At 43.2% G+C, this 20,488-nt stretch overlaps 1 protein-coding gene and 1 pseudogene across 1 annotated transcript in view; one reads left to right on the top strand and one right to left on the bottom strand.

Annotated features, from left to right (window-relative positions):
- Positions 1 to 1,045: 1,045 nt before the first annotated feature.
- Positions 1,046 to 20,488, bottom strand: part of LOC124622567 (myrosinase 1-like) — a 52,390-nt gene continuing 32,947 nt past the window's right edge. The window contains exons 7-11 of the mRNA XM_047148313.1: positions 19,922 to 20,069; positions 14,943 to 15,058; positions 9,837 to 9,971; positions 9,643 to 9,749; positions 1,046 to 1,299 (exon numbers count right to left, since the gene is read on the bottom strand). Of these exons, the coding sequence (XP_047004269.1) occupies positions 1,161 to 1,299; positions 9,643 to 9,749; positions 9,837 to 9,971; positions 14,943 to 15,058; positions 19,922 to 20,069 (645 nt within the window). The 3' untranslated portion in view covers positions 1,046 to 1,160. The remainder of the gene's footprint in view (positions 1,300 to 9,642; positions 9,750 to 9,836; positions 9,972 to 14,942; positions 15,059 to 19,921; positions 20,070 to 20,488) is intronic.
- LOC124623438 lies at positions 11,531 to 11,647 on the top strand (annotated as a pseudogene).

Genomic DNA, 20,488 nt, shown 5'->3' with positions numbered 1-20,488 from the left:
CCAGTCTGGCTGATAAACACCTGCTGGAACGTACGATGTTTATGCAGGATGGCGCTCCACCCCATATTGCTAGACGCGTGAAAGATCTCTGCGCGCGTCGTTTGGCGATGATCGTGTGGTCAGCCGCCACTTTCGTCATGCTTGGCCTCCCAGGTCCCCAGACCTCAGTCCGTGCGATTATTGGCTCTGGGGTTACCTGAAGTCGCAAGTGTATCGTGATCGACCGACATCTCTAGGGATGCTGAAAGACAACATCCCTCGCCAATGCCTCACCATAACTCCGGACATGCTTTACAGTGCTGTTCACAACATTATTGCTCGACTACAGCTATTGTTGAGGAATGATGGTGGACATATTGAGCATTTCCTGTAAAGAACATCATCTTTGCTTTGTCTGACTTTGTTATGCTAATTATTGGTATTCAGATCAGATGAAGCGCCATCTGTCGGACATTTTTTGAACTTTTGTATTTTTTTGGTTCTAATAAAACGCATGCCATTCCAAGCATGTGTGTCAATTTGTACCTCTCTATCTACATTATTCCATGATTTATTCAGTTTACAAATTTATACTGACTTTTTGATCATCTGGTACATTTCTTTCACGTTTTGATCACATAAGCAATCTTTTACATTCATGCATGAATCCCTTAATTTTGTACCCTTGAGTTCATTTAATTTCTCGAGTTCAGTACATTTTTGGCTACCAGCATGAGGCCACCTCATTAGTAATTTTCATGGTATCTGATGTCACAAAATAATTTCTCGAGTTCACAACATTTTTGGCTCCCAACGTTGTTCGACCTCATTGGTAATGTTCACGGTATACACTGTCACAAAATAATTTCATGAGATCGCGGCAAGATGTAGTTGTAGATGTAGATGAATAAAAACTTGACAGCCTCTCAATTATGTATGAAGGGTCACTTGTTTAAGTATCAAGCTACCTTCACGAGTTATCAGATCACATGTTTTTGTCATAATTTGTAATACGGATGATGCAAACGTTACAAAGGAACATGAAAATCTGAATAAAAATCGTCTGTGATATATGCTAATGTTTATTAGTATTCAAAGAACGTATTTAAATGATTAACAGAGTTAGCCAGAGTCATTTATTTCACCATTACAGACAGTCACGTAAAGTGGTAGCAAAAAGTTCAGACAAGGCTGTAGCGGAAGTACTCCTGAGGCACCTCCCTGTTCTCGTAGATCTGCGATATGACACCTGCAGAAGCCTTCGGCGTCCTCGTTCTGTTCGGGCTGTCGAAATCCACCTGATACAGGCCGTATTTCACTCTGGAAAGAGATAAAGTTAGTAAGCACAAACTGCGACATAGTCACAAATAAAAACAGAGACCCATGACATCTACAATTAGTTTCGTCCATTCCAGTTTATGATCAGACATTTTTTCTCCTTACACTATGGATTTCGGTCAGCAAGGACCATTTTCGGTTCTGTTTAAAACATGTCGTAAGACGACAAAGCCAGTGTGTCGTCGTCAGAAATACGAGCAAAATCAGCTGAAATAAACGAAAAAATGAAAGGAAAATGTAATCCATACAAATGAATCCTGATGTTGCAAAATGTCACTTATCACAAATTTGTTAACCAGAAGGAGGAAGAGTGAGAAATAACAGAGAAACAGCAGTTGAAGAAACAACGAATGGAAATGCAACCTTGGCAGGGGACAAAAGAAACAGAAAATGGTAGGTGTAAGGGGAATCTTGATAGTGTAACCCCGATATTGGTTTCTCTATACCTATGATTATACATAGGCCTACACTCCGCAAGCAGCGGCACATTGCAGAGTGGAGGGTACTTTGAATCAGTATTAGTGGTTTTCTTTCCTACTCCATTCGTGTATTGGGCGAGAGGAGCATGTCTGCCTACGCCCCTCTTTATCTCTCTTTACCGAATTCTCCTCATTACTACGTGAAATATACCATACTGGCAGCATAATACTAAATGGTTCAAATGGCTCTGAGAACTATGGGACTTAACGTCTGTGGTCATCAGTCCCCTAGAACTCACAACTACTTAAACCTAACTAACCTAAGAACATCACACACATCCATGCCCGAGGCAGGATTCGAACCTGGTACCGTAGCGGTCACGCGGTTCCAGACTGAAGCGCCTAGAACCGCCCGGCCACATCGGCCGGCCAGCATAATACTCGCACAGGCTTCTTGCAGTACCTGGTCTTTACAGTTACCCAACAAGTTTTCGTCAGAAGTAAGTCGACTTTTCTCCAAAGTCACCATTTAAGTTCCCTGAGCATCTCTGTCACGTTTTCAAATGAACTGTACAGACTTGTTACGATCCTAAAGGCGCGTCTCTGAGGTCGCTCGATGTCTGTCGTCCTACGTGCTTGATAACGAGTTCAAAACGCTGGTTCCAAAATGTAGAACTGCTCTCACTAACGAATTCATTTATAGATGAACTGGATTTTGATAAGATCCTTCCAGCAAACTTAAGTGTTCTATTCGCATTTCGTAATACTGCTTTTACGCATTCGTCCAAAATCGGCTGCTATTACGTTCTTTGTCCTTGTTCGTTTCCAGGTAACAACAATTCATCTGTGGTATGGCGATAACAAAATTAGACTGATGATAACGCAGAGAGCTCTGGTTGCGTCTAAAACAAAGCGTGTTTGTATCAGACGCAAGTTATTATGTAGTCCCTTCCACGCGCCTGTTCGTGAAATAGATAAGTATGCAAAAGGATTTATAGTTACAGTAGCTTATCACAAGTATCCAGACAACCCTATGAAATATGACATTGACCGCTAGATGCCATAAGAGGGGGAGCCGCCCTCATATAAGGAGCCGGAAAGTGTTGCATTGTTGGTAGAGAAATAGTTACAGCCGAACTGGTCCGTCAGACCACCTCAGTGACCCAGAATATAAACTAGTCACTGGGTGTCACCAGAGTAACAGATCCATTGGAGACGTTTCAAGCCTTCTGAAGTTGGATTATTGGTGATACGACAGTGAAGTGGAATGTGGAAGGAACAACCACTCCGCAGGGTGGCTGTAAAGAAATCGAATGAAATCAGCTTGGAAGAATCATTCGTGAGTACAGATGTGCTGCCAGCTGTCCAACTAGCACAATGAGCTTAGAAAGTTGAAGAAAGTTGATTATAATGGTTGAACAACTGCTCATATGCCACGTGTCTCTGTAGTCAGTGTTATGAGACGCCTGAAGTGGTATACAGAGTAACGCGACCGGTCAGTGCGTGACTCGAATCAAGTGATTCGGAGTGAAGAATCACGCTGTAAACTGTGTCCCTCGGTTGGAGGATTTTTTTGGTGAATTCGTGGAAAGCGATACCCGCCATCTTACATAGTGCCAACAGGTAATGGGAGCGGACGTAGTGTTACAGTATGGGGGAGCCTTTCGTGGTCAAGGCGTGGTCCCCTTATTGCGCTTAAATAAACGATAAATGCCGTAGAAAAAATTCCGAGACGATGGCTGTATCAGCACTATAACCAACCCTGTCATAAAGCAGCATCTGTAAGTCACTGAGTTAATGTCAGTAACATCCCTAAAACATACTGGTCCGCTTAGAGTCCCGACTTGAACCGAATTCAGCACCTTTGGGATACGTTAGAACGTCGACTTCCTTCCAGACTTTGCATCCAACACGAATACATTTTCTGGTTTTGGCTCTAGAGGAGAATGCTCTGCCATCCCTCCACACACATCAGACATCTCGTTGAATGTGTCCCTGCGCTGAGTTTGTAAGGTGGCATCATTTTGAGCCACATTACAACTACCACTCCGGAAAGAAGAACCTTTAATGGTATAAACATCGAGACAGGAAACCATAAACGATACTGACATCGGCTAGGGATCTTAATTTGTAGCAGAATGTCTGCACGTTGGGCGATAGTAAAGCGGACGGAGACGGGAGGCTGGCAGGAGAACGGGAAAGACACAAGCTAGGTAGGCAGGCAGGCCTGAGAGCTGAAGACAACAGCCCCGTAAGCTCCTGGAAGCCCCAGATGGGTGGACCGCGGCTTAGCGGGAGCCACATGGCCGAGGACAAGGAGAAGACACGGGGGCTCGCTCACAAAACGCGTGGCGGCGTGTAGGTGGGTTTCCCAACGGCTGGAGTGGAAGCTTCTGGAACAGTCTGAACGCTTCTAGAAGCTTCGGTCGGTTGCTAAAATGAGATTGGTCGCCGCTCGGAAACGAACGCCTTCCAGCAACATGATTGGCCACCCACATTAAAAGGGGGAAGAAAAAAGAACAGGAGCTACGAAAAAGCATAGCGACTGAGAAGCACTTGTTCCTGGGGCGTCGAGGAGAGAGGTTGGTCCTGGCGAGGTGTGCGACCTCGTTGCTAGGACAGAGTACTTGTAGCGAGAGCCTGAGGATCGTCAGGTGTTCCACGGCAGCCGTGGAGGTGCCTACGGCAGCTTTTGGTCAGGCAGAATTAATGTTACCTCGCTGAGGCGAGAACCTTTGCAGCGATAGGCGTCAGAACACAATAGTGATCGTACATTTGCAACGGCGGTTAGGGAAGAAAAGTAAATGGCTGATCACGTGTCTTCTTTTTCGTTCTACGCTGAGGCTTCACGTTGCTAGAAGCGAGTGTAGTTCTAAATATAATTGCAATTGCCCTAGCTGATGTCAGTATTCCGCGCTTGAATTAACGACCGCGAATATATCACAGGGCAGTGCCAGACAGAGCGATTGCCAAATGTGAATAGGCAGAACTATAATGTTGCTCGTACTGTGTAATCTTCTATAGAGTAAATTGCAGAAGAGTAAAGAATTTAACACTGTTGAGTGTATCATTTCATACTAGAACTTTCCTTTGTCATTTTATTATCTCCTTATTCGTGTATTTCATGTTTGTAGCCACCTGGTGGCGGCAGTGTTTGTAGGTCAGCACGTCTGAACATTCTAGCATATACTGAGGATATGGTCAGAAACTAACCAGATTTGCATACGACTAGTTAACGTCACATATAGAGCAAAGGATAAGCTTACCCTTCTGGAGAGCGTATAAGTGTCAGGGCGACAAACTAGCGTTATAAAATCCGTTGTGCAAAACTTTTCACTTATACGTTCGGCTCGCAGGCTTACCCCTCAGCAGAAAAGAACAAAACAGAAGCGGTAGCTTACAAGTTCAAACCGAAATAAAGACTCAGGGTGGACACACTCCACATTAATGCCCAGTAGTAGGCGTCGAGGTGCTGTTGATTATATCGTGTATGCACAGGTGTAGATGAGGTGCTGTATATGCCAGGTCTTGGGTTCTAATTATTGAATGACGATATATATGTCATAAGAGGGTATACGTATTGAGAACCATGGATTAAGATGCATTTGAAGAAATCAGCGGGTGTGGGAAATAACTACTCAGTTCTGCCCTAACCGAACATGCGAAAGAAATTGATGATCTTACAAGAGAAAGTTACTGAGATATTTTATGCAAGCATTTATTACTAACTCGACTTTGTAGTGTAACTATTTATAGCACAGGGTGATTATAATTAAAGTTAAACTTTCAAACCGCTGGAAAAATAATACCACCGGTCAGAATGACGCCAAGTTGCATCGGAATATTATTGGAGAAAGGGGAAAACGTATGGCTGAAGAAAAATAAATATTTACAAAATGTACCAATAAATGGCGCTGTAAGCATCATAATTTAATAGTGGTCGACTACAAATGACAAATGAATCATACAACGATGCTAAGGTGTATGTTTGACGTTAAACAACATGTGCTACCCAGTGTGCATCGGGGTACAGATGTGCTACTGTTAGTTACGTAAGCCCATCCACAACTGCACGGTCATGTGATACATCGGATGGGAAAAATCGGTTTTTAATTGTCCTGAGGACAAAACCCGCATAAAAATCACCAGCCAAAATCCAATCCGATTAATAATTTCCGCAAACTGGCGCAAAACGTGTTCAACATGCTGTCCACCGTTCTCTGCAACAAGTCGAAATCGAGAAACAGCATGTTCCACAACTGATCGAAGTGTATCCCGGGTCATGTTCAGAATGTGTTGCGTCATGCGTGCCTTCAATGCAGCTATGTTTGCAGTCGGAACACTGAACATAACATCTTTCAGATAGCTCCACAGCCAGAATTCAAACGGATTAAGTTCAGATGACCGGGACGGCCAGGCTGTAGGGAAATGGCGGCTGATAATTCTAGAATTTCCGAAACGGCGCTTCAGCAGCTGCTTAACTGGATCTGCAATGTGTGAAGGTGCGCCATCTTGCATAAAAATGGTTCAAATGGCTCTGAGCACTATGGGACTTAACATCTGAGGTCATCAATCCCCTAGAAATTAGAAATAGTTAAACCTAACTAAGGACATCACATACATCCATGCCCGAGGCAGGATTCGAACCTGCGACCGTAGCGGTCGCTCGGTTCCAGACTGAAGCGCCTAGAACCGCTCGGCCACACCGGCCGGTGTATAAAAATGATCCCATACACGCTGCTGGAGAGCTGGAATGACGTGGTTGCGCAAAAGACACTCCTAGCCCTTACCAGTGACGGTATAGGTAACAGAAACAGATGCAACCGTCTCTTCGAAAAAATATGGCCCTATGATAAATGATGCCCGAAATCCGCACCACACAGTGACTTTTTCAGGATGAAGTGGCACTGGTTGATTTGCGTGTAGATTTTCCGTTGCCCATACTCGACAATTCTGTGTATTGACATATCCTGTCAGATTGAAGTGGGTTTCGTCTGCCACAAAAACTTCCACGGTCAGTCATTATCCACTTCCATGCGAGCAAGAAATTCTAAAGCAAATGTCTCTCTTGCTGGCAGGTCAACAGAAAGCAACTCGTGCACAAAGGTAATTTTGAATGGATAGCAAAGAAGGATGTTTCGTAGGATTTTACACACCGTGCTCATGGGTATGTCCAATGTTCGGGCAATTCTCCGTGCACTACACGTTTGCACGCCGCCACTCGTCCCCTTCTGCACTGCTGTGGCCACTGCTTCCACTGACGTCGAATCTGTTCGCTTCCTCTCTCTACCATGTAGCACACCAAAAGAACCCGTCATTTCGAATTTCCCAATCATTTTCTCCAGACCCACGGCAGTCATTGTACCAACGGCTTTTTTCAAACCCTTCGGTGTCCGGAACTTCTGCAGGGCCACCTGTGCACAGTCATCATTCTTGTAATACAGCTTTACAAGCAGATCGCGATACTGCATTGAGACAGTCATGGCGAACGTCGTAGACACGAAAGGAGGAACAGCCATGAACCCAGCCTGTTTATACCAACTTCAATGGGTCGTGCGCATGACAGGTGCTTTAATTTACGTATTGTGACACAGAAAGCGCCATCTATTGATCAATTTCCACACTATTTTTTTCTTGTGTCATACTTTTTCCCCTTCTCCGATAATATTCAGTTGCATTTTGACGTTATTCTGACCAGTGGCGTTATTTCTACAGAGTTTTGGAAGTGTTATTATAATCATTCTGTACATCAGAGGTACAGAAACGTAGCAGGACTAATAATTAGACTGGTTTAGTGTTACTGAATACGGAAATGTTTTATAAAATTGTTTAATTGTATGTGGGCAATAGAGGAACATCTTGCATGTTGTGGCAGTCCATTCTTGACTATTCAAAGCCCTCTTTAATATTATTATTTCTTATTATCAAGGAGTATGGATGGAACAGCTTAGTGAAAACATTCAATGTTCAACATTCGTTTATGTGTAAGCATCTCCCATGAGTTTTAGGGGTACTTTGAAATCCGGGGTTTGACTCTCTTGATGTTTATCGCAGATAATTCATTAACGGTGGAGAATAAGCGATCTTCTTACGGCAGGAATTCAGATACAGTTCAATGTACAAATCATTTTTACAAGAAATCAAACACGTAAGATAACACATGAGATTGATAGAAGAGCAGATAGAAGAGGGTGACAGTCTTAAATTCCTGGGATTACAACTCGATAATAAATTCACTTGGGAGGAGCACACCACAGAACTGCACAAACGCCTTAACAAATCTGTATTTGCAGTTCGAGTGTTAGCAGACATAGGCGACATAAAAATGAAAAAGCTTCGATACTTTGCCTACTTTCATTCCATAATGTCATATGGTATAATATTTTGGGGTAACTCTTCAAGTCAAACAAAAGTTTTCAGAGTCCAAAAGCGTGTAATACGTATTATTTGTGGAGTAAATTCACGGACGTCCTGTAGAAACCTCTTCAAAGAACTGGGTATACTAACTACTGCCTCTCAGTATAGGAGCAAGGGAAGTTATAGTAGCAAAGAACGTACGTAGCTGCGGGAATACTTAACTTTAATCCATAATTGGTGAACATCGGTCTGACGGTACATGCATCACAAGATAAATAGCAAATGATAATGGCGCCTTGCTAGGTCGTAGCAAATGACGTAGCTGAAGGCTATGCTAACTATCGTCTCGGCAAATGAGAGCGTAATTTGTCAGTGAACCATCGATAGCAAAGTCGGCTGTACAACTGGGGCGAGTGCTGGGAAGTCTCTCTAGACCTGCCGTGTGGCGGCGCTCGGTCTGCAATCACTGATAGTGGCGACACGCGGGTCCGACGTATACTACTGGACCGCGGCCGATTTAAAGGCTACCACCTAGCAAGTGTGGTGTCTGGCGGTGACACCACACATACATTACCAGGAACAAAAATGATCAGCACAAGGACTTAAAAGCACCTACTTTAGTTAAAAAAGGGGTCCACTACTCAGGAACACTCATCTTCAATAATTTTCCAGCGAACATAAAAAAATTTTGTTACAAATAAAGATCAGTTTAAAAGGAGCCTGAAAGACTTACTAGTGGCCAACTCCTTCTACTCCATTGACGAATTTTTTAATAGAAACAAATGATGTATTGTGTATATTGATACTATTAGTATTGTTATTTCAGCTTAAAAAAATGACATGTTCCACATCCACGAGGATCTCCTCAGCACGGATCTATGGAACGAAAAACTAATCTAATCTAATCTAATAGACAAAAACAAAAGAGAGAACTCATGAACGTGCCCTGGGCCAGCCCTTAGAGCAATCATGTTTATGAGTATTTTTCTGAAACAACAAAAGACTCGACGTTCTCTCTCAGGCATTTGTAGAGTTTATAAGTGAACTGTGTAAGAACTGTAACTACTATGTTTCCATAAATAATATGTGGAACTCAGCAATATCAAACATTTTGCTAAATCACAGTGTGAAGAAGAATATTTAATGTTTTTCGTGGCTTGTTTGAAGTTGTCTGTCAGTTTGATAAATGCAAAAATTTATTGTAATTTTTTAGGATCCTGACTGATATTTACTGTCGAAGTTATAGGTATTATGGTAGTACTCCTGTTGTTCACGAACCATGTGACCAGAAGAATTATATACTGTGGAGAAAGTGTCAATCACATGATCGTTTTTGGTTATTATCATTCACACTCAGAAGTATGTACCGCTGACCAGAGAGAAAGTTCTGCAGAAGACCTAGGACAACAGTTTCGGCAGTGCCTATGGTAACTCAGTCATTGCCTATTGCCGAAGAAGAGATTCTTAAGATGGCAAAAACGCTACTGCTTTCTCCCAATTTCCATTATGAGCAAATGCAAAGGGAAAAAAAGAATGCATAAGCACTCACGTGAATCCCTCGTTCCATTCCAGGTTGTCCATAAGACTCCATGCAGTGTAGCCGATTACTGGAACGCCGTCTATGTGAACAGCTTGTAGAAGAGCCGTCAAGTAAGACTGTAATGTACATCCAACATGTTTAAAAGGTTCATTTTACGGAGGTAAACTGCTAATGTTAACTGTGACAGAAATTAAGGAACTTACCGTAAAGTAATTGATTCTGTCGGTGTCATTGAGACCACCATTATTTCCCAGGCCGTTTTCTGTCACAAAGATTGGATAACCTGGGTATTCGTTAACGATCCAGTTCAGCAGGTTACGGAATCCCCATGGATATTGCTGGAACCATAAAAAATGAAGCCTCATTTAACGTAAACATGAACATGAGAGAAGGGACTCTGAAATGGTAAGCTCCCTGGACAAAAAATTAGTCGTTCCGGTGCGCACACACAGATTATGCGTTAAGCCTTCACACGTGGCGCAGCGGTCGGGTCACGCGCTAAAACCGCACGCGCACTGCCTCTACACGAGTACAAGGCAGTAGCGACGGGGGGGGGGGGGGGGGGGGGGGCGCTGTATGTAAACATGCATAAATGTAAGGACCTGATAGAGTGGCAAAAGGGGCTTGTCTGCTTGGCCGTGCCCATGCACGTACGTTGTGTGAAGCTGTCGGATTTGTTGCTGCTTCGCAGAGGACCGTTCATCGTGTCTACACACGGAGCCACGAAACACGACATCCCAGTGCTCACATCGGTGCATAAAGACATCAACACCAAAGTTCGTCAGGCTGTAACAACATGTGCTTTATATTGTGAACACTCCCCCACCCTATTACATCTCGGTTGTGCGGAAAAATAATCTGGCTTGGACACCACGGAAAATAAGTGGGACATATTGAAACACCAGCTAAAACGCGGACATCAGCATTCCCGCAGTTTGGAGGAATTACGCGATCAAATTCTAAGCGAGTGCCGTAACCTGGATGCAGCACACCTGCAAAACATTGTGGACCTATCCGAACCCAGGCAGTTATCAAGTCCTGGGGCGGAACTACAAAGTATTAAATGATGCTTGTAATGATTTCGTTAGCCGTGACTAATTTTTTGTCCTGTGAGGTTATGAAATATTTAGCAAGCGATGCACACCAAGTAGGTTACGGTTACCAACCAACTGAAATAATTTAATAAATGCTGTAGAAGTGTGGTCTCCTTTCTTTCCACCTCTGCTTTTCATCTGTTCACTGCCACCGTCCATTCTCTATGAAATGTGTAGCAACAGAATTAAGCAAAATACAACAACAAACAAGACTACAACCAGCATCACCATGTTATTAGAAAGCGACTGTTTGAAAACACATCATTTTTTAAATTGCCTCGGTATCTTACTTATATATAGCTTTTAATTCTCTGTTGTGGTCTCTCATTATAGACTACTGTAAAGTGATTCGTGGATTTCTTCAACTTTTTCCAACGTGACTGTCTTCTCGTACGTCCAATTTTCAACCTAGGTTTAGTCCTTCTGCAGTAAGAAACTTCAGTTAAGACGCTTCACTGTACTTCGCTTGTCCTTTGTAACCCATTACACACTTGATATAACACAGCTGGAACAGTAACTGTTGAAAAAAAGAATTTTGTCGAGGACAGTCCGTGGACTTTGACAGCAAGAATGCCGTCAGAAGCCAGTATGTCAAGCTATTTATGAGCTCCAGCCATCGCAGTCGAGACCCTTTATAACGCAGTCATAATCAGTGTTAATTCATACTCATTGACATTGATCATGTCCCCATAATAAATAGGTCCGACAACGTTGGCTGTAACATACGTCGACATTCTTCACCATGTTTTATTTTCTGCCTTCATGTGTGTTTTACAAAAGAAGCTGTATGTTGACTTAGATGCGGCAACGGCCTTGCCGCAGTGGATACACCGGTTCCCGTGAGATCACCGAAGTTAAGCGCTGTTGGGCGTGGCTGGCACTTGGATGGGTGACCATCGAGCTGCCATGCGCTCTTGCCATTTTTCGGGGTGCTCTCAGCCCCTTGATGCCAATTGAGGAGCTACTCGACCGAATAGAAGCGGCTTCGGTCAAGAATACCATCATAACGACCGGGAGAGTGGTGTGCTGACCACGCCCCTCCTATCGGCATCCCCCTCGGAGGATGACACGGCGGTCGGATGATCCCGGTGGCCACTCGTGGCCTGAAGACGGAGTGCTAATGTTGACTTAGATGCAAATGCTTGATAATGACGATGAGACTGAAATTGGCCAACAGCAAATACAAGTATTACATGAAGATTCTGCCCCTTGGCATACATTTCTTCATTTAGCCAGTATTTGATCTCTTAGAACCTAGTTATGAAGAAAGCGACTGAAATAAATGCAATAATTATATGAAAATTAACACACTGCCACACAAGACCTTGTGAAGTATCATAGCATAGCACACAGTATTAGCTACCAGAATACATAAGGTCCGTTATTGTCCACATACGTATTACCTGGCAGAACGAAAGACTTTACTAATTACAGTATACTATCACACAGACGGACACACACAGCAGTATTACGAGTACGAAAAATAATTTCTAAGTTACTACATTTAGATGCCGGCATTTAACTAGAATTAGGAAATTGTCTTTTTGTTTGCATTAGTCACAAAGTGCGATTCAATTGTCAAGGTGAATCTCCTGTAATACTAGCTGGAGAAGTAACACACAGTCATGCAGTTAAAGGATTCAAAAACTGCGCATTTTGATATACCAGGAAGCTCTGTATCTCATTAACTTTAGTTTGTAGATATTTTAGATTATATTGATGTTAGCGTTCTTTAAGTGGGTGAAGAGTGTAGACGCTATGTCTTCGCAAATTTTCGTATGCTCTTGATATACTGAAGTTGTGCTCTCTGTCCATGTAAAATTTGTTGCAATCCTGACATTCGATTTCGTATATACATGGGTTTGTGTATACTAGTTACAGGTATGTATGTCGGTATAATATTTGTTATGTTTCTCTGCATAATTTTATGTCTTTGTGAATTAGTGGTTGCGTAGAGGTAGTTTTTCTTTTGTATAGCTGCTTTACTATATCTGGTCTGGAACCATTTTATTGTGCTTTATATGGTAATTTATCAAGTTCTTCCTGTCGGGTAAATTTTGTACTCTGTTGATCATGGCTTGGGTGTATTCCTCCATGTGTGCCTCTGGCTGGCGTACTACCAAGCTCTGTCGGCGGGTAGGATGGTCTCTGTGTGATCGATTCTGAACGCTGTTGTAGGTGGCATCGAGTGTGCATGACGTGTGAAATTTTCAGTGGACGTCAGCGTAGGACTTTAAATTTTCCTTGCACAGTACACTGGCGACTTGGGTATATTCCACGAGAATCTGGAACACTGAACTTTCCTTTTAGTGCTTATATAATGCTAGGACTTCATCATTATATTGGAAGTCGAACTAACTGGACTACCGAATTTGAAACAGCTTCAACGAATCTGGAACTATGAGTAATTTTTAATTATGCTGAAGTGATTATTTGCTCATTTTTGTAGCTCCTTTAGCACTTAACGTTATCTGAACTTCGAGTTCAGACTAATGAAGATTACCTTAAGTAGCCTCTGCCCACGACCACCATTTCAAAATAAAATTCTAGCACCCTGTATTGGTCAACATTTCAGACATCAGTAGGAGAAAATGGACTTGGAGGCAGCCACTTCGATCGTCAATGTGGAAGAAATTGTCAGCAGCGGTATATTCCCAGCGACAAGAGGCACTGTTTGATGCTGATCAGCAGACGTTGTACCAACGTCATGGATTCATTTTGAAACCTGTCACAGCATCTGATGAAGTGAGGGAAAGTGGTAAGTGTACAGCGATCCCTCCGTCGGATGCGGAAGTTAAGCCCGACTTCCCTAACCGTATAACCCGAGGGGCAGTTTGATACGAAACACTAAAACGCAATAGTTCTTTAATACTGTTTTCCGAGAACAGCAGTGCCACCACGAGTATTGCTGCACAGTTTTTTCACACACACTGGCCTGCATTTATTCATGTTTATCCCAACCAAAAGAAGTCTCCGAACAGCAGACTTCCCCGTTCCCTCTCATCTTAAAACACAGCAGCTCCTCACAACGATGTCGATTTTTTTTGTAACACTTCTGCGTTCGACGATTTTGTTATAGATGAAACCAAGGGTTTTACCGCTGTTTAGAGTGGTATGCACCGAAACACTCGTTCAGCTGGACTCTAGAGGAGCCGTCGCTTTGAACGGTGTGATAGGGCGACCGTATTGGAACAAGTTTTGCAAATTTCACGAGAATAGCATTTTAGCTAAAGCGACTAATTGTCGTACGTGCTTGTATTAAATCAACAGAAATTTATGCACACTATAATAAGTTTAACAGAAACGGTGACTGAGCTATAGCAAATAATTTTGGATGCGCACTTTGCGCAACGAGAAGGACTACAATGACCGATTACTTGCAGCAGAGCAGGTAAGTATGGTTATTAACTGGAAAGGACACATCTGTCAACAGATCATCCGAGTAGTTGAGGAGCGCTATGCAGGATGGTCAGAAAACGTCTGAAATGCATGTAGGGATGTTGCAGGACAGGTTGTATTGAGGCATAAGTGTTAAGAAAAAAATTCGATACATTGCACCCTTTCCGAGTTATTTAGAATTTAATTTAGACAATCAGGTAGTCGCGGACGAAAATTAAATTTCCAGCTGACCAAGCAAAGCACTCTGTGGGCAACACCGCTCGAAGGCGAGCGCGCTACACCCCGGCTGGCTGATTTCAATGATAAATAACTCGGAAACGACGCAACATACCGGACTTTTTTCTTCGCTTTTATGTCTCAGTGCAACCTGCCCTGCAAAATCCCTGCAAGCGTTTCAGAGATTTTCTAACCACCCTGTATACAGCGCATAAAGACCGTATTACAAAATTTCTGGGCCCCAATGAGCTTTCTTCGTAGCTGCCAGTGTTTCATCTCAGAAGTTCCTCGCATTAGAGGATGAAACGAATGTGTATAGTTTCATGCCAGGACGTTTTAACATAAATTATCCGTGCTGATTGTTATTTTTTTCCAGCAAGAGTCTGACGATGGTAGTCTACCGAAACGTATAACTTGCAGCTGGTGTGAACAAATAACGAGTGATCTAAGCAGTTCTTTCATTTTATAAATATATGGTAATTTATATATATGCAAAAATCCAATAAGGGATTCATATTACTTGATCTAACCTCAGTTACAATTATTGAAAGTATCACATCTGTCGGAAGATGATGTGACGGACTTGTACAGCTTACTTACCCCACCACCGACCGTGATGACGCCCGAGTCTCTGCTCTTGGATGGAGATATTCCAGTTTCACCTGACGTTATAAAACTAGTGACGTAAGTATTGAGTCCGAAGAAGTCGGCTGAACCTGCAACAGATTTTTATTTGTGCTATATATAAACAGTTCGGAAGAGATCATTTCCTTGAGGGGTTCACATATTAACATTCAGTTAAAGGTAAAATCTAGTTTGAATATTTTTAGCATGGTGCAGCAGAGCCAGAAACTGTAAAACGTAATTATATTACATTTCAGCCTCCAGTTGCATAAGCAAAGAAACTGTACCTAGGTTTCGGCTATAATAATGTAGCCTTCTTCAGAAATGTCACAATGTAACATTAAATTAAAACATGCCAGATATTGGCCTTGTCAAACCTAAAATGTTAGTAGTACCGTACAATGAGACTGCGTCACTTCTACTACTGTTTTGCCGGTAGGTCACACCAACGGGCCAGACAGGTGGGCCGCGGGCGCCGAGTCGTCTCTTTACTTATGCAACTGGAGGCTGAAATTTAATACAATTAAAATCTAGTTTATTAACGCTTAGTGCTCTTATAGTAATAGGTAGCTTCAGTACTACATTCTCAGCTCACATAAAGACGTTGAAGCACGCTAGCTTCAAAATAACATGAATAATACTAAACGTTGATCAAAAATATATGTAACAACCACACCCACACACAAATTCAGAATTTACTTTGACACCATTTTTTGCTTATTATGTTCGCTGCATTCAGAGGTGATTGATATGGTAATTACAGTTGATCCTCAATCACCTTAAATTATATTTCAATTAACCAGCGGCAGACAAATTTGCAGTGACTTGTTTCTACGTAAATAAGCTGCGCTAACCTGCTTCTCAAAATCCCTAGAATGCTGCAAAACATATCTAACATAGCACTGTAGTAGTGTCGGAGAAGGAAGATCCGTGACAGCTTGCAGCACTGTTGCCAGGTTTGAACTATGAAGCGCAAACGTTGCAGGCGAAACACAATAGCCGCCTGTACACTGGTAAGCAAAACATTATGATCGCTGCACACTGCCGCATTGTACCCCGCCTGCTGGCGGTGAGGGCACTTGACGGGGTAATAAATATGTGTAATCTGAGTAGACACGGTCGGGGGATCACACTGGGGAAGAAATGGGTCACAAATTGGGAAATCCATTGAGATAAGCCACTTCGACGAAGGGCAGATTATTATTACGCAGAGCCTGTGAATGACTATCTCGAAAACAGCGAAGCTGGTCGAATGTTCACGTGCTACTGTCGCGAGCATCTACAAAAAGAGGTAGAAGGGTAGTGACACTACCACCAGGCGCTAAATGGTTGGACGACCACGACACTTCACAGAAGGTGGGATTCGGAGGCTTGTCTGCTCAGTGAAGTAGGATATATGGCGATCTCCGGGATCTCTGCCGAGAAAGCGCAATGCCGCTGCATGCACAAGTGTTTTGGAGCACACTATTCATCGTTGAATACGCAGTTTTGCAACTGACAACCCTACGTGTTCACACGTTGACAGAACGACATCGTCAGTTACGACTGCAGAGGGCTCGGCACCATCGGGATTCAGCCGTCGTCTCTTTGGGAGGATCAGGTTTTTGCTCCACTAGGTCGCTGGTCGTCTCCACAAACGCCGTCATCGAGGTGATCGGCGGCTCGAAATGTGCGGAGCGCCACTGTCACGGGCTGATGGGCGCAATATGATGCTATGGGAGACATCGCCTGTACTTGCATGGCACCTGCGGTAGTAATCGAAGACACGCTGACAGCTGCAAACCACCTGCGTCCCTTTGTGCTTGATGTCTTCCCCGACGGCGATGTCATCTGTCAGCAGTATGACTGACTGTGTCTCTGAGCCAGAACCATGCAGCAGTGTTTTCAAGAGCGTTATAGTGGACTCATGTTGATGTCTCGGCGGCCAAATTCGCCTTATGTAATTCCTATGGAACCCATTTGGGGTGCTATCCGGCGAACACGTACACTAATCAGCTGCCCGTTATGCGGATTACATGACCTTTGCACAGACATCTAGCGCCACATGTGGTGTCACCGCCAGACACCACACTTGCTAGGTGGTAGCCTTTAAATCGGCCTCGGTCCGGTAGTATACGTCGGACCCGCGTGTCGCCACCGTCAGTGATTGCAGACCGAGCGCCGCCACACGGCAGGTCTAGAGAGACTTCCTAGCACCCGCCCCAGTTGTACAGCCGACTTTGCTAGCGATGGTTCACTGACAAATTACGCTCTCATTTGCCGAGACGATAGTTAGCATAGCCTTCAGCTACGTCATTTGCTACGACCTAGCAAGGCGCCATTATCATTTGCTATTTATCTTGTGATGCATGTACCGTCAGACCGATGTTCACCAAGTATGGATAAAAGTTAAGTATTCCAGAAGCTACGTACGTTTTTTACTAGGCTCAACTCCTTTAACTGTTCCAGACCTCACGCCAGCCTGCGTGAGCTTAAACGCGTGCCTTTTGGCTACCTCATAGTGGCTTGGCTGTCTCGCCAAGTCACAACACCACATACCTCCACAAATCTCACACAAACTGTCGGATCCTTGATATGCAGAGTCAGTGTTGTACTTCGTTCCAAATATGGACAAAAAAGGCTATTAAGCAGGCGGTAATAATGTTTTGGCTCATCATTCCAGAGTTGCAATGAAACTGAGGGGTATCCATAGAACCGCACACAAAATAGCGTTACGTGATAGATTTGGGTGGGAGTGCGAAGTAGCCACATCACCCACGATAACAGTCAAGGATCGCTTTTCGTCGACTCTGCAGTAGACGAAGTCGTAACTGAACTTATTGTTTTCAAATGTTGTCCCATTCGCCACTTGGTGCAGTACTCTCGCTGATTAATCAGAGGATGAAGCAAAGTGCAACAGCCAAGAAACATTGTAACTATGAACTATTTTGAATTTTCGTCGAGATATTGTGTACCATCCAAAATTCCACCAGGTATGAAATCGGAAATAATCCTTAAAAGATGGGCTTCTGGGAGGAAACTACACACTGTGAGCTCTACGAAATCATATTCAAGTTTAGGAGACTGGCATGACGTGGTGAAGCAGCTCAGTCGTGAGGGACCCTTCCCTGCCTAGACTTACACAGGACATCAAATACGGTAGCATGCAACAGACTGCAGCGCTGAAGCTTAGTGGCCTGCTTACATCACGGGAGGGCATAGGACGAATGTCTTCAGGACACTACATATCGCTTCTGCGGAGATACTGAAGAGACGCACTGTCTGCTGCCTCCTTCGTCTCACGCATGGCCAGAGGAAGTTGAGTTCTATACCATTTGTGCCTGCAGAAGCAACATTGATTTCTACACGGGAGTTGTTCCGTCTCCAGCCCTTGGACATGGAAGTGACACCACTGAAATAGTGCATAGTTCTGCACACTGGTCGCCATCCTTCTTATGGAATGCAACGACCCGCTCCTTATTACGCCTGCGTGCCACGCTTCCTTGCTACAACAATCAGCGAGACAACATTTCTATTACTACCAAGGATTACGTAGGCGCCCAAGTCATCTTGCATGCGCCATCGATGTTTTGCGGTGGAGTTTTCAACTTCACTCTCGCTAACAAGGATACGAAGGAACACGGTAACGGCTAAGTCACCGTTGCTGTTGTACGTGGACCAAAAGTCGATAAAGTAAAAGGGCTAGATAATTTCAATTCACGTGATGTCATCGCTTATCGGACATTACAGATTTGTGAAGTTTACAACAGAGATAAGGTTTCATCGTATTACATGACATGTCGACTGTGCCTTTGGTTCTCAGGACAATCAGCGAGAAATTGACGGTAGAGGAGGGAGCATTTTCTCTTAATACCATTTTGAAACAAGGCATGTAGTATTAGCAATGTTATCATTTCCGCACGCATAACAACAGCGGTACAAATTGAGAACTAATCATTGACGACTATGAAGGCTACATGATTCTATGAACAGTGCTACTAGTAATAACGAATTCATTCACGTACCATATAGCATAAATAAAACAAAGTTTGTATTTGCTGGTGCATATTCTTTAGACATATTTTTCCTGACAGTCAGTCCAGAGCCTTATAGACATCAAGTATATCTAACTTGTTTCTTGCCCATTCCAAAATTCTCAGGACTGTTGCGACTTTGAAAATGCATCAAGGCTACGTACAGTTTCCATTTTCTTGTAGATTATTTACTGCGTCACGAATTTTATTACGAAACGCCATTACATATTTCACTTTCACACTTGATTTACAAATCCTGAAAAATGACCACTTACTAATTCACAGACTTTTTTGTTGGTACTGTGACTTTCACAATAACTACTATGTATATTTTTTAGCAAAAGAATAGTATTTGTCCAACAATAACTGGTTTCTGACAAAAAAGGTAATGATTTCATCTGTTCGTTATCATTTGAGACTTCATACTGCTGTTCAGCTGGTCTCAGAAACTCATATTGACATCATGATATACTCTTGCAACCCTCTACACAAAGCAAAGTTCACTAACCACAAATTATTCAGGGCATCTTCCACATTACGCTCGACGGCGCGCTACGGACTTAGTCTTGGAAGCTAACAAGAGTGACTGATACTTAGGTCTGCTACGTCTCACTTTTTGTCCTTGTCAAACAACTACTGGCAATGACAATTTCATCCAACTGCTACCACCTGATTCTAAATGGCAAAAAGAGGGTTGGAGGTTACGGACCTCCGATATACGGGATGTGGCATTACGTGCAATAAAGATCCAAACGTGCCAAATGTTAAGCGTTATAAATGCTTGTACTATATGAAAAATTCGGTTCTTCATTTCGAAACTAAAGAAGATGAATCTGAGGAGTTACGTTATTATATCTGATGCTCTGTTGAAGAAATCACAGCGTTAGAAGTTCTGTGTTGACCATCGATGGAAAATGTAGCTGTACAACGGCAAATACTTACCCCTGATGTATGCGATCTCCTCTTGAGTGAAAGTTGGCAACCGTGATCGGGGTCGCCCCTCTGCTGCACTGTTTGCATCTACCCTCTGACGCACTACGGCAGGGTAGTCGCCGTCTTCAGTGTAGATGGGGTGTGCGTAGATTCCAGCCTGATCAACACCCAGGAATATATATAATTTTCATATTTTGTAAATATGCCAGATGTTATCATGTATTATTTCAACCACAGAAAAGGATTTGCATATGAAAAAACGAAATGCTATGACATCGGCAAAGAATTTTATGTGGCATGATAGTTTATGCGTAACATGTTGGAGGCCCTGAAGAATTCGGTGGATATCAACTATTGGCAGTTAGTGTGGTTTTCTTAACCGAATGAGGATGCCAGGATTTTCAACTGGAAACATGTTAATACATTATGCTGTAATATTCTTCTTGGGTACGTAGCCAGATCTTCAAGTCAAGCTGAGACAATATTTCTATGCTTCACCATGCTGTCATCTTCAGGTGAGATGCTGCTGAAATCTGCTGTGCAGCCGGTGTCCCTACATAGACCAGCAGAGAGTAA

Source organism: Schistocerca americana, chromosome 7 (genome assembly GCF_021461395.2).
Source record: "Schistocerca americana isolate TAMUIC-IGC-003095 chromosome 7, iqSchAmer2.1, whole genome shotgun sequence".
Classification (NCBI taxonomy): Eukaryota; Metazoa; Arthropoda; class Insecta; order Orthoptera; family Acrididae; genus Schistocerca; species Schistocerca americana.
Note: the sequence above shows the minus strand (reverse complement) of the source record. Positions and strands in the feature narration are given on the sequence as shown.